The sequence below is a fragment of the Halichoeres trimaculatus genome, unplaced genomic scaffold (genome assembly GCF_033239565.1).
Source record: "Halichoeres trimaculatus isolate MK-OKI-2021-1 unplaced genomic scaffold, fHalTri1.1 fHalTri1_scaffold_12, whole genome shotgun sequence".
NCBI classification, from domain to species: domain Eukaryota; kingdom Metazoa; phylum Chordata; class Actinopteri; order Labriformes; family Labridae; genus Halichoeres; species Halichoeres trimaculatus.
Window position 1 is genome coordinate 17,251,736 of NW_027437190.1, and position 14,456 is coordinate 17,266,191.

Below are 14,456 nucleotides of genomic sequence, written 5' to 3' on the forward strand. Positions count from 1 at the left end.
AGTCTGACTAAAAGGAAGTTGATAAAAGTTTGAGTTTTTTTTTTTTTTTTTTACTTTATTTGGTTCATCGCACTTTACAAACACTTTAGTAACCAGACTAATTCACGTTTGAGTGGCCGATGCTTGTCACTACATACACAGATGTCACGTGACTCTTCACTAATTAACATTAAACTTCTTCTAGAAGTTAAAATAAAAACTTGTAACCAGACAAGTAAAACGGTCAATTATATAGAAAGAGGTAGTTCATCTATCCCATTTGTTTTGAGTAAACATTACAGATGTAAACCACAGTGTGGACTTTGCTGCCTGATCTCATCCAGTCTATTCTGTATTTTTTCCACCAAGGAGTTGCACTGTGACTCCTTCAGCATCGTCGGAAATTGTAGCAGCTGCTCTCGTGACGCATCTGCCAGCCAGGCTCTGATGTGAGTCATGAGGGGACCTCTGCGCCGGAGTCTCCTGGTCTCTTCTGTCCTGGAGACGTGCCTGTGTGGGTAAGGTAATGTGTCATAAGAACAGATTTTGAAATGAATCAACAAGTGAGGGAGATGAAAACATCACAGAGCACAGGCTTACCGTGAGATAAACTTCTTCATTTTTTGCACAGACATTTTGTGTGAGTACAAGAAGCTGATGAGGAATCTCCTGAGGGTTTCATCTGAAGAAGAAAAAAAGATGTGCTAAGTGAGAATGAATCTGAAACAAACATTAAAAAAGTGACATAAATTGACATGATACTCATGGACATGCTATGATAAATGTTTTGTTCTGATAACTTTCGGGCACACAAACCTTTGGTTGCAAGATCATCGCATGTGCCACACAATGTGTCCTGGAGTGCTGAGCCAGGCATAAGAACAACCTGGTCGTCTGCGCACGTTTGGTGATTTACGCACTCGTCGACCGCTGAGGATGAGTTTGAGAAACTTCCATCAGAGCACCTTTGACAAACGGTGTCCTCACGTGAAGTACCTACAGAGAATTATGTACGTTTTAAAACAGGCATAAAACTTTGTGATATGTCATTGTTATTTTGTAACAGGTTGTTGTCAGCATGATCAAGGATTTACAAAACAAACACGATTTTTTTTTCTTACTTCCATTTAAGCAAAATCAGTGAACAAGAGTTAATCTGATCATGGAAGCATTCTCAGCGACAAAACGTAGTGTCATGTTTAGAAAAATTAGTTTTACCCTGTATAAGGTTTTATCTAACGTATGTCTAAGAACCTTTACTCCTACCTTTGGTGAGAACCCCGTGTCCAGGCGCGCACTCTAAGTGCCTGACGCAGAAGTCATGTGTCATGTAGAACCCGTCTTTGCACCGACAGACCCTGTCATTGACAGCCGAGCACTCTGTCTCCACCTCCATGTTGCCCGTGCACACTGTGCTGCAGTATAAACACCTTGGCAGGTAGTTCCACATCTCGGTGTAGTGGTGATTTTTGCATGGTTCACACTTCGTAGGAGAGGTGGCACTGCAGTGCGCGGACATATGAGTACCGGGAGGGCACATGGTGCAGAGGTGGGTTTCACCTGTCACTGAGTTTTGGTGCTCATAGGTGGGATCCGAGACACCACGGCTGGTCATGGAGAAGAGGAGCAGCACTGGGAAGATCATCTGAAGAAAGCACACAGATTAATGGGGAGTTTCAGCACTATAAGTATTTTAGTGGTAAGTTATTTCCACTATTACAGGTACAACCACTGGCTGCACTTTGCTTTTTTTATTGAGTATGCTAAGATCTTTGCAAGCAGTTGACCATTTTCTTTCCTTGTAGAATTGGATTAAACTTTTGATGATTATTTTTTTAACTTCTTTTTGAATAACTGCTTCAATGCATAAATAGGAAATGCTTCTTTGTTAATTCAAAATTGCTGAAATCAAAAGTTTTTCCACTTGTAGAAAACTGAGGGCCTGATATGCATACATGTATCTTAATGCTATGCTGTATTACAAAACTTTAAGACCCTCAAAACTTAATATTTTCTCTCCAGGGTAAATGTTACTGGTTACTGTATGTAGACTAACATTTGATTTCTTTACATTCTAAATATATATTAATTGAGCAGATAAAAAACTGAGATAAAAATGATAGACCAAGAAAAATTCTAAAATTATAAAACAAACTCATCTCAAACCATTACTCTGAAGCTGAATTGACTGAAATAACTTACCATGCTGAGGATGTGCATGTTGTTTCAGTTAAAGAGGCTTTGAGGGTGTGCTTAGCTTCATTTTATACTCTTGCATAAGGAACTATGGTTACGTGGGTGTATTTTTGTTGCGTTATCAATATTACACTTACTATAAATGCCAAACCACTGACACGTGACGATTCACGCATTTTTTTGTGTGTGTGACACACATAAGTGATCAAAGAAAGACTTCTTTTTTCTGCCTCAGAGGGGAAACTAATTTCCACCAGTGTCTCATTTACTGGAATTTATACAGAGTTTATTACAGACCATGACTCCGGTACTCTGATGGTCTTTTATTTTAAACAGTTACATCCCATATTGTTGATTTTTAACCTGCTCCATTTTTTCACTCTGATCTCCTGTTTTAATTGCTGTCAATTCAAGAGACTACACAGTTTAGGCTATTTATCAATTTTTTACATGTTTGATATTGTTAACCTTAGTTTTGTATTTATTACAGTACATTCAATTTATTCTCAAGGAAATCAACACTTCTACATTTTTTCATCTACCCCATGATTCAGAGGTTTTGAAATTGTATTGATATCCTTTGTTGCGCAATAACTTGAATAAGAACTCAGTCCAAAATTTCCAAGGAATCTCTTAAGGAGTTGAAACAGCTTCAGTTATGTGTCATTGAGCCAGAAGTTCAACATTTTCATTTGAAAATGTGTCAATGAGTTAGTGACTCAGTGTATTTCAGTGTGCTGGTAAGTTGGCACAACTTTAACTGTTTTGAAATACAGCAATAAGGCATGTGTCCCATCACTTCCTTCCCTTTCTACAGAATGAAATAACAAATATTATTAACTAACCATTAAAAAATGTGTTTAATTTGATCTGTAATGGTCAGGATCAACTTTTGACAGGCTTTATTAGCTCAATGAAATGGAGAGCTATCTTTAAATAAATAAATAAATAAATAAATAAATAAATAAATAAATATATATATATATATATATATATATATATATATATATATATATATATATATATATATATATATATATATATATATATATATATATATATATATATATATATATATATATATATATATATTATAAATTCAAAAAGTCCTCATACAGATAACAAGTCCAAGTCAAAGAACATGATTAATAAGTTTAACCAGAGTGGAAGCAAATATTGATGCTAAAGAGGTTTATTGAGATTTTTGGACTTGTATTGCCAGAAAAACTATCAATACTAATATTTCAGAGGATTTAGACCTGAAACACCAACATTTTGATGCTATCTGGTGTTGTGCTTCTGTTGCATATGGATTATTACTGAGGTGTATCATCTGTGAGTTCGACTGGTTGAATCTCCATTTGAGCGCTCATGATCATGCTGACAGTTACATGATGTGAAGTACTTGATGAAGAGGAAGATTTGTTAAAACCAGAATATGATAAGTCAACATGTGAAATCTACTGATTAGTTTTCCTCTACATCTCTAACTTACTCCCTCTAAAAAGCACTCATCTGAGGCTAGAAATTCTGACCTATAGGGACAAACAAAAAAAAAAAACCTTTTTAAGTTTTTTAAAGATGTCTGTATAGACACAGGCAGGCCGTAGGTGTTTGAGGAGATTTATTACCAAAAATATCTGGATTGAACAGGCATTTTGCAACAGATTTTGAACACTATGATGAGTTGTCCTGTGTAGGCGTTCAGAGTCATAGGACAATGTAGAGGCAGAGATTGAGCAGCAGGGTTATGACACTGGAGATAGTTTAGTTCCCATTCACTGACATCATCATCATGAAGTCCTCTGAGATGCAGCTGAAATAGTTTGTTGGAAACTCTTTGCTTTTTCGCACTTTTACAGCATAGTACCTGACAGCTGATGGTATTTGGAAGTGTTTGTGTAATGGGTTAAAATAGTTAACTATTAGTTAATATGTGGTTGTTTTCAGACAGGTTCCTGTGGCTAAAGTTGAAAGTCCACCTGCATTGATATTAAAGCTTTTGTCCAAGAAATAAAACATTATGTTCAGAGGACACTTCCATATGTTGGAGTCTAAAATTTTAAAAAATAATAATAATAATATAATAAACTTTATTTATATAGCTGAATGTTGTAAAGAGCTTGTTTTGTGTCAGTTTTGGTGCCCTCCTGTGGAAAAAGTTAGATATTTTGTCCCTTCATTAGTGTTGAGCTGAAGATGACTAGGTAGTATTTATTGAAAAAATAATTTCCTGACTCACTTTGGGTCCCTTAGTACCAGTTACGCTCTATTCAGACACCACAGCCTACCTGAGTATTGTTGCTGACCAAGTCCATCCCATTATGACCACAGTGTACCTATCTTCTAAATGATACAGCTCTCAAAGCTCAAATTATCACACAACTTGGCCAATAAGTGTATGATAACACAAGACATAAGTATTAATTTTAGTCCACTTCATGGCCAGTTTAAAATTTTGACTCCTTTTTTACTTCACATCTGTCACTGCACAGTAGTGTTTCCTGTTGGTCTTCAAGCATTTCACCTAAATGTAAGTTGAACATCTCATGTTTAAAAGGTTGCTGTGTACATATGGATATTTATATAAAAATAGTGCTTGTAAACCACCAATCTGATTTGAAATAACTTACATTTAACATATTTGTTAAAACTGATTTTAATCAGATCATTTGGACATTAGTGTTCACAAGTTATACACAAGCTTTAAGAGGACCATTCAGGCATACTATATACAATAAAGACTATACATTTCATAATATAAAAGTGATAAAACAAAATGTAAAACAAATATCACTTCATGAACTTGCAGCATTTGGAATCCAGTATTTCTGATAAAGTAATAAAACAAGCTTTTACATACTCAGAAAGAAAAAAATATATTTTAAATAGAAAACACATTGCACTCCTTTGTACATTCATAAAGCTGACAGTTAAAAAAAATCAGATGAGCTTTACTTGCCAGCAGTCCAAAACAAACCAACAAACAAAGGAAAAATGTAGAAAATATTTCATTATGAAACCAAAACCTTCCTCTCATTTAGCGAGAAAGCAATAACAATAAAACACAGCATCTCCAGTCTTTCTTCAATAAAATAATGTGATATGTACATCTTAAATAGATTTTTATTCATTTCACAGAGTCTAGTCAAAAAGTCTTAAGGAAACTTTAACTTTTGTGTAATTGTTTTGTTATGCCTGAAATACACTGATTTGAATTTTTTAATCATCTTTGTAGACACGTATTATAGACTGTGGATGAGGGTTTTTTTAGCATCCCTTTTTACCTCTCATAAACACCCTCTCATTTCAAAATTTGGTTTTAATAAAAAAAAAAATCTGCCCTTATTTTACATTTAGACAAAATACATCTAGGCACGTTATGTATAGCTTGATAACATTTGACCCATTTCTTGTAACTCATCCACACACATGTACACCCTGCTAACCTGTTTGTGTTTTCACTATTTGGTGGCGCTTTAGTATTGTTTTACAGTTTAGGTCCCATGTATTCCAGTTTGCACCCCCCACTAACTTATTCATTTAAAGGTTTATAAGCTTTAAAACAGGACTCATCCTGAAGCATGCTAACAAACATCTTCTCGTATATCTTGTGAGCGGATGTGGTCCCTATAATGCGGCTGATCTTCTTCAGGCCTCTCAGAAGGTAGCGTGGCGCACCCTGCCTGCGCATCTCTCTCCAACTATGAGAAAGACCTTTAGCTAGATCCAGGTCATAGTTCATCGTTTTCCAGAGGTGAAGAAGCTGCAGGATGTACTGCCTGGGAAGGCACGAAGAGACGACAGTCCGGACGTCCTCTTGGCGTATTTTGACCCCTGGCAGGCTTCTAGTAACCATCAGGAGGTCATCTAGCGTCAGATTTTTTAGGCTATTGCAGCGGGAGACTTTCCTCTCACAGTGGTTGACACCTAGCGGAACAAGAAGTGGTCTTTAAAACATAAACTCGAGTTGAAGAATAAATTGATAAATCTGGAAGGCACAGCTTTTCTACCTTGTATGATGCGGTACAGCTTGTCGTGGTCCTTGTTCTGCTCCCTCCACAGACGCAGCAGCTGGAAGACCTGCTGCTGAGGAGAACAGGCCTTTTTCAGCCGCTCCAGACTCTTATGATCCACCCTCCGCCCGGGAAGGCTTTCCAACAGCCGCTCCAGAGGTACAGAAGAGAGTTGCAGTGAAGAAAGGGACTCGAAGACTGCCTCCTCACACAGTGTCACATCTGAATCGTTTTGAAAAAGAAAAATATGATTATTGAGTAACAATTTCAAAATTTTACATTCATCAGTTAAAAAGAGAATTAACTAGAGCAGTTGTCCAGAATCCTACAGCTTGAAGCAGAAAGAGACAACTTGTTTCTTTTACAAACAGATTTAGTCAATCTGTAACAGGATCCAGCTTTGCTCACTCAAACACTCAAAGTTGGAGGTTCCTTTTTTGAAAAAACTTGCTACTGCTTTCTGAATGTTACAACCGCTAACTTTCATAGAAACACTGTGTGCCTCATTTTCCCGCCTCAGCTCATTGACATCATGACACAGCGATGGGAATCATTCACACACTTATGGTTAGAGTGACTTCTGTGCAGGAAAAGCCGTCAAGTCTCACTTCTGACTTTCTATCATGAGTTTGACTGCACAACAGACATTTTTAAGAATGACTCCGTCATGGATGATGACTGCATCGCTTATGGCACATTCTGTGTACAAATGGTAATCATTTAAAGATTGTTGGCATAGACTTGAATGATCTTAACCATGTTTTTCAAGTAAGAGCTGCTAAGAAAGCAAAAATTATCCTAGAGAACCCACGGCATCCCCTGCATGCAGAGTTTAGGCTCTTGCCAACAGGGAGGAGATTTGCTTATGTTAGGAAGGCAACATGCAATAGATACCTGAGGTCATTTGTCACATCAGCTGTTAGATTTTAAAATAAATTATAGACATTTTGATAATATTGCATAAATTATTTTTGTTGGGCCTTTTAAATAATATAGACAATATAGACAAATGCTGCCTTTCGCACACATTGAATATTGTTCTTAACTTAACAGTGCAGTTTTCATCTATTTATTTTTACTTTTTAACTTCCTGTCCATGATGTAATCATGAGTTAGTCAGACTAACCTATACATGTATGTTTTTTTTCTTGTTTGTTTGCTTGTTCCTGTTGATGTATGTACTGCGACTGCAAAACAAATTGCCCCCCTGGGACAAAGATTTTTTAATTATATGTATATATATATATAGACATGGATTACCCTGGATAACTAAATTTGCTTATTATGAATGTTAGCATGTTCTCCATTATGCTCCACAATACTGTCAGGTGGCATTATACTTCTTCCTGCACAATTCTATGCAGCTCTGCTTTGGATAATAGCTTGTCAGTAGATAACCAAATAAATACATCTTGATGTTGATGAAGTGTAACCCTAACCCTGTGATAACACTGTGAAATATGCTGATTCAAGATAAAGGCAACTAACTGTGTTTTATCCACAGTTCTTAAAGTGTATCATATCGAGCACTTAAACATGCCAGGACAGATTCTGACTTCATGGTATGATCTCCTCACAGCCCTCACTGTGTCTGCACTGTCAGCATTTAATTTGACTAAAGCCACAAACGCTGCATAATAATGATCAGAGCCACACTATGAATTTGAGCAAAAGGGGATGTGCTGAAAAGTTTTTCACTATTAGGTTGAATCACGACGCAACACACACACCACCTACACTATTTCATTATTGCAGACCTGTGATTTCTGCAAGACAAATTCTCTTGGCTTTGCAGAAACACTGAAAAACAACTTTTCTTTCGTTTTTTTCAAAAACAGGAAAACTATCCACGTAATGTCTCTCATTACCGTCAGTATTTACCTGACAGTACCTGACTCAGAGTAAAGAGCCAGAGCAGTGGAAAATATAGTGTGGAACATGAAATTGCACATGTGTAATATCATGATGTAATCGATCTTTTCTGATTGACTCAAGGAGCACAGTGACAAAAGCGAATAAAATACCTCTTCTTCTCTCATATCAGTGTACTATGATTGAATTGACTGTTTCTGGGGATATGAGCCTTGCTCCTACAATGTCTGGATCTTTTAAGTGTGGCTTCCCCTGTAATCCACATTGACATGCTGGTGGTTTCTCCAAATCACACTGCAACTTTGGGAATACCGACGGCTTTCAGATTCACATTATTTGTTCAAAATTCTGCTAAGCTGTTCCAGGATCTGCTTCTGTGGTCGTGTACTTCGCAGAAAGATAATTTGTGAATGAATGTTTGAGGAGAGCATCACCCTCCCCTGAGGACATCAGCTTTCTGTGTTTACTTTTAAGTGTGCATGAGTGTGCCTGTGTCTCCACATCTGCATGTGTGTGTTCCTCAGTATCTGCGGTTTCCCTGACTTTGGGAATTCATTCATATTTGTGGCCTATCCTCTCAAATTAATTGTCAACATGTGCCATAGTTATATTGTGAGTAACAAAGACTAACCAGCTCGTCTTGTGCTTGACTCAGTTTCCTTTGTTATTGAAGTTGGAGGATATGACAGTTTGAGGAGTAATTGATCCATCTTGGGTCTTTATGAGGGAACTTGCTGTAAACATCCCATTCAACCCTTTGCTCTGGCTTTACTCTGCAGTGTTGGTGTTCATAGACACGCAAGAATTTTGGAAAAGAAAGGAATCTGGACAACGAATCTGACCAAGGAAATCCCCTGCCTCTTGGAATGAAAATGACAACATTGCTGAAATAACTCAGTTCTGACTGATTTTAACTTGTTGACAACTGAGGTTTGTTCCAGAAAGAGCTACATGTGTGTTTGTGACTCTTGTGTATAAACTGTACAGGCTGCTCTCCTTTTCTCTCTATTCTAACTTCCCATACAGTTACTCATGGGGTTTCCAGTGCCTTAAGCACACTTCAGTGTGTAAATATCCCACCTGTATGGCACATGGTGTGATGCTGAGAGCAGTCCAGGCCACAGTGGCTGTCTGACGTGGATGTGCCCCATCTCAGTGTCTTCAAGCCCGAATCAGAGCAGTTTGTGTGGGGCCGACATGGCTCTGTGGAGGAGCCACCACTTGAGAAATAACCAGCAGGACAGCGTTCACACACAGTGTCACTCAGCGGTGTACCTGGTGGAGAAAAAAGATAATCAAGGACTTTCATAATATATAGTTTATACATCTTATAATGCCAAAGACTGCATGATTGTGTGAGTGTTCAGATTTTTTTTTTTACAATTCATGGTATGGACCTGCTGTACCCATTAGAGCTGACCAAGCATTAGGATGATGTGAATAAAAAAAAAAAATGCAACCCCGATACCGTGACAGCTCATGAAGGCATGAGATGACAGTGTGGCTAACAGAATGAATCACTCTTAGTTTCTATAGCATGATTCTTCAAATGGGAAGTCCCACACACATTGGTTAAGGTTGAATACGAACATGAATACCAAAACTATGATAACGTAACTTTAACCTCAAGATGAGATCATTAGTCAGCTGAGCTTCAGGGCTGTCTCAGAAAATTTAACTTTTTATGCAACTTAACCATGAGGATCTACACGTACGTGTACAGATATAACTGTAGACAGTAAATTAATAATGCATCACTATCACTGACTCATTATTTGTTAAAAAGCAGAAAGTAACAATTTCATAACTTCTCTTAATTCAATGTAAAGCTATTTATTGGAATAATTTACCGTAATAAAGATAATTTTTTCACAAGTGACACTTGAACTCCTCCACCACCCCCACCTGAAGTTTTTGAGTCATTTTACTGTCTTATAACCAGGTATGCGTCATTACAGTAAATCACAATAAATTCTGGTATGTGACCTCCTGCACATAAAAATGACCATGTAGTGGAACTACTTTTCACCACATCCCCGTTTTTCTTTTTTTTTTCTTTTTTTTTTTCTGATGAGTGTTGAAGTGAGAGCATGTGGGCGGAGTACATGCGCAGTATCAGATTTAACCTTTGATCAGTTTCCTACTTGCAGGGTACAATGCGTACTTTCATCTACCGTGTAGTATGAAAACACGAAACTGCTGATATGCAAACAGCATAAAACATTGTGCTCATGGTTTCACACGCACTCATGTCGGTGTGATTTTATTTCTCAGAATTTCCTGTCTTTGCAGACAAAATCTGCATACTGGCTTTTTACTGTGAAAGAAAGTGCTCCAAGAGTCACTGCATCAATCAGCTATAGTCAACAAAAATGAGCATTAAGTATTTTGAACATTTATGTCGAGTTTCAAAATTACAACTTTTCATAACTTTGGGGATTTGGAGTTTTTCTGTGTAATTTTGTAATTTAATGACTAATATCTGCATAATCATTGTATTTGAATTTGAGCGTAACGATAACTTTTTCAGCCTTAGTAACTTGCTTTTGTCTTCAATACACTCAGTAGTCTTTGTCATGTCAGTATAGTTTCTTATTTTAGTATTCATTCATGTGCTTCCTGTTTTATTTTGTTACTTACCTTGTGTCCCGTCTCACACTGACTGTGTCTGTGATTACCTCATGTATTCAACCTGTGTGTATTGTCTCCATTTCCCCAGAGTATTAGTCTTTTCCAATCCTTTCCTTGCCAGTTTGTCTTTTCTTTCATGTAAGCTTACTTGCATTCCTGGTGTTTTCTAGTAGATATCCACCCTAATTTGTATTTTTTGACCCAGTTTTTGCTTGAGGATTTGGATACCTTTGCCAATTCTTGATCCCTGTGAACTGACCTCTTCCTGATTAAACAGACTTTGAATTTACTAACAAGTATGAAGCTTGCATCTGAGGCTATGACTACATGTAGCCAGATATTTGGGAAACTGCATATGTTTTTATACATTTAGGCCTGTTGTCCACACGAAACTGCAGTTTTACGTCACTAATAACATTTTTTTTCTGGCAACTCCGGCCAAAGTGAAGATTTTGAAAAACTCCAGTTTTGTGGTTTCGTGTAGACGCTGGTAAACAGAGTTTCTGGTTCTCAAACGTCATAGCTCAATGACAGGGGCTCATTCTGATTGGAAAGCATGAGTTTTATGTCTGAAAAACACTTCACATTATGGCTTTAGCATGCATTGAGCCACACTCACTGCCAGATTTGCCCACTGCATGTGGACGAAAATATTTTTAGAAACGTACGAGGGATGATATTGGATTTTGAAGGAACCCGGCTACGTGTGTACAAGGCCTGAGTCCTTTGTCTGGTTCAGTGTACCCAGCTTTTTAATCTGACTTTGTTTCAATGTTCGACTAGTTTTCCAACAGAAGTTAATCTAAACCCGTCAAATAAAGGTTATCTTCTTTAAAATAGCTTTTTTATGCTTGAAAAATATTAAAGACCAATCTGTGTTGCTGCCTGATATTTAATGGATGAGACAGATAACTGGCTGATCAAGAAGACCATTGTCAAAGCAATAATTGAGATGACTCATGGTTCTGGCTCTTATATTAAAACAAATACTACTTGTATTGTTTCATCCATGATGTTTATGGTTGTTTCTTCTATGCTTTGTTTTATTGGGTCTTTCCAAGTTGATACCCATAAAACAAGTCACCAAAAAGCCAGTAAAACCAGCTGGGTATAATTCAAACAATTCATTCATAGACAGAGAAAGAATCACAACTAGAAGCAGACAAATAAGCAAATGAAGGGAACAGAAGGATTGTTTGGGAGACTGAAGCAATGGTTTTCTAACATCCTGTGGTCTTAGGTCTTAACCACAACTCAAAACATTACATAATGAGTCCTTCAGCTTCAGAGAGGGGAATCCCCTGAAATGCTGCCTCACGTCTGCAGAGCTCCATTAGGCTTTCAAGTCTGAATGTACATGCACTTTAGAGGAATTTACGGAAAATGGTGTCTCATCTTTAAGCAGGGTCAGCGCTGCAGGGGTCGGATAATAACCGCACTGCATGGAAAATGTTGTTTCATCCAAGCAGTGGCTGGATTAGGTCTAAGATGAAGTCATGAGAAGTGTGGTGCCAGTTTGTTCTGTGGTTACAGAAGAAATATCAGATTCTGTTGGCTGGAATTTGGAAATTCAGCATCTCTGAAAGCTGCCCACAACCACTTAAGACTTAACAAGCAGAGAAGCTGTGAAGATTTCAAGGTCAGACATTCATCATGTTACCTTGCTTCCATTGATCATAAAAATACCTTCATTTTGAGCTCCGCTGTCAGGAGAAAGGCCCTGAAGCCTCTGGAGAAAATCTTTTAAAGGTCCCATGTTGTGCAAAAATCACTTTATTTAGTCTTTTAGTGAAATTTGTGGGTCTTTGGCTTTCCTCCCAGCCCACAAAATGTGATATTTAATGGCAAAACCTGTAATTAGTAGTGCTTGTGAATGTAAAATCCTGACCTAAAACGAGGATTTTTGGGATTTGCCGACGTCAGCGATTCCCTTTTTTTGACCAATCAGGAGCAGGTCTGACCTGATTGGTCCACCACAGCAGATACCCTCGAACCCCCTTCCCACCCACTCCCTTCCCAGCTGCCATCACTGCTCTGCTTTTGGCTGTAAACAGCCACATAGTTCCATGCACAAGCTTCCCAGCTCGGAAAAAGACAAGACTAAGTGGCTAAAACTGTGCATGTGTGTGCTAGTCACTTCACGGCCAACTGCTTTTTTCAACTTTGGACAGTACAACAGAGGGCTAGCAAATTGACTGGTCCTGAATCCAGGCGCATTACCAACCATCCTCCAACAAACCTCTGACCCTGGAAATGTGAGTATTTTAAATGCTGTGTGCTGTGGAGCAGATGTAAGAGCTTTTCTTCAGTGTCCCCCCTGTCTCTGTGTTAGCTTCAGGATGCTAATTGTAGCTGCGGTCAGCTTGTTGTTTTAGCCTGTAATGTTATAGTAAATGAGCTTCGCTGTTTTCTAAACATTGTTCACTCGGAGCTCAAGGCGCCGCCCTCAGTGACACGGAAGAGCGGGGCGGTATCAGCGGTGGCTCATTTACATGTGGAGGTCACGCCCACTAAATCAGAGCGTTCTGAACAGAGGGGCTATGAGAGCCTGAAAAAAATGCTGCTGTGCTTGATTTATTGGCTTTTTGAACCAAAACATGTTACTACCATTTCATGAAGACATCAATGATCCATATTAAACTGCAGAAAAGGAGCAGAATATGGGACCTTTAATGGTTTTAGGAACACATTTGTCACTTCTGAGTAACACAATACAAATAGCGCAATTCAACCCAAATCTTGGTGATAAGTTTAAGTGAAATCCACTCTTTCTTCTGTACCTGTTTGCATTGCAGACCTGTTTGTGAATGTTACTGAATTTGTGCTTGTCTCAAAGGTTCTTGTGGATCATTGAGGATGACCTGTCACTGATGATGTTTGATTGGAAATATGTCAGGTTGTTGGCTCTTGATTACCACTTTAATTCATGCAGTGGGAAGTGGTTCTTTGTTTCATACAGTGACCTAGTTGCAGTATGATGGGCATTGACAAACAAATCTTTATGGTAGATGGTATGTATGTGCTAGTCAGGCTCCTGCAAATGTCAAGAGGAAGCCTTGCTTCAGGAATGTAGAGGAAAGGTCATACCATTTTATTAAGACTAAACAAACAGTTAACCCATGTGGTTTCCTCTTTACAGAACAACGCAGTAAAAAATGCAAAGTCATATACCAAGAGGAAGCAAATACATGATGAGAACTGCATGTAAATTCTAACTTGTTAAGAGGTCTATCTATACAGACATTTATTCTTATTCACTCTTCTACTGACAGAAAAATAGTCTGAACACACAGGATCTGAATATGAACGCAGAATGTGCAGGCAAGGAACAAGGTTTTTGGCCTAGAAGTGTCCGTGTTTTGTGTGTTCATCTTAGCTGCATCATCTAGTATATATTTCTTCATGCTCTGGCTGTATTGAGGTAACTAGCCTATATAAAGAGCAAAAGAGGCAGAATGCGTCAGCCATAATGCAATACAAGAACCTAAAGGGATTATCTATGAGCTATTTGATTTACAGCAAATTGTTTCCAACAGACATTTGGATCCAAACGCTCCTAAAATTCCTGTAGTGATGCCATATCCCAAATCAAACTCTGTTCTCACACATCATGCTCTATAGCTGGAAGTCTTGGCTTTGAAACTTGTTTTTCTGATTTTCTGACTAATCTGTAAGGCCAGGCACACACTAGACAGTTTTTAAATTGTGGAAACCATAGACTGTATATAGAGTGGACAGTATGGCTCCGCCATTTACCATTGT

General features: G+C 38.0%; 2 protein-coding genes across 3 annotated transcripts in view; both read right to left on the minus strand.

The window, feature by feature from the left end:
- Positions 1–275: 275 nt before the first annotated feature.
- On the minus strand, positions 276–2,199 carry LOC141801207 (tumor necrosis factor receptor superfamily member 11B-like). The gene is made up of 5 exons (XM_074684175.1): positions 2,182–2,199; positions 1,246–1,624; positions 796–975; positions 580–661; positions 276–489 (listed from the first exon to the last, which is right to left on the minus strand). The coding sequence occupies exons 1-5, from the start codon at positions 2,197–2,199 to the stop codon at positions 276–278; spliced, it is 873 nt and encodes a 290-aa protein (XP_074540276.1).
- A 3,296-nt stretch (positions 2,200–5,495) lies between these two features.
- LOC141800886 (tumor necrosis factor receptor superfamily member 11B-like) overlaps positions 5,496–14,456 on the minus strand; it is a 90,007-nt gene continuing 81,046 nt past the window's right edge. For both annotated transcript variants that reach the window (XM_074683731.1, XM_074683730.1), the window contains exons 4-6: positions 9,144–9,338; positions 6,189–6,413; positions 5,496–6,105 (exon numbers count right to left, since the gene is read on the minus strand). In XM_074683731.1, coding sequence (XP_074539832.1) covers positions 5,711–6,105; positions 6,189–6,413; positions 9,144–9,338 — 815 coding nt within the window. In that variant the 3' untranslated portion in view covers positions 5,496–5,710. The remainder of the gene's footprint in view (positions 6,106–6,188; positions 6,414–9,143; positions 9,339–14,456) is intronic.

Excerpts from the sequence above, each read along its gene's own strand:
- LOC141801207 (XM_074684175.1), bottom strand. Across the intron at positions 662-795 it reads CGATGATCTTGCAACCAAAG|ATGAAACCCTCAGGAGATTC; the intron begins GTTTGTGTGCCC and ends TTTCTTCTTCAG. Across the intron at positions 490-579 it reads ATGAAGAAGTTTATCTCACG|GCACGTCTCCAGGACAGAAG; the intron begins GTAAGCCTGTGC and ends TTACCCACACAG.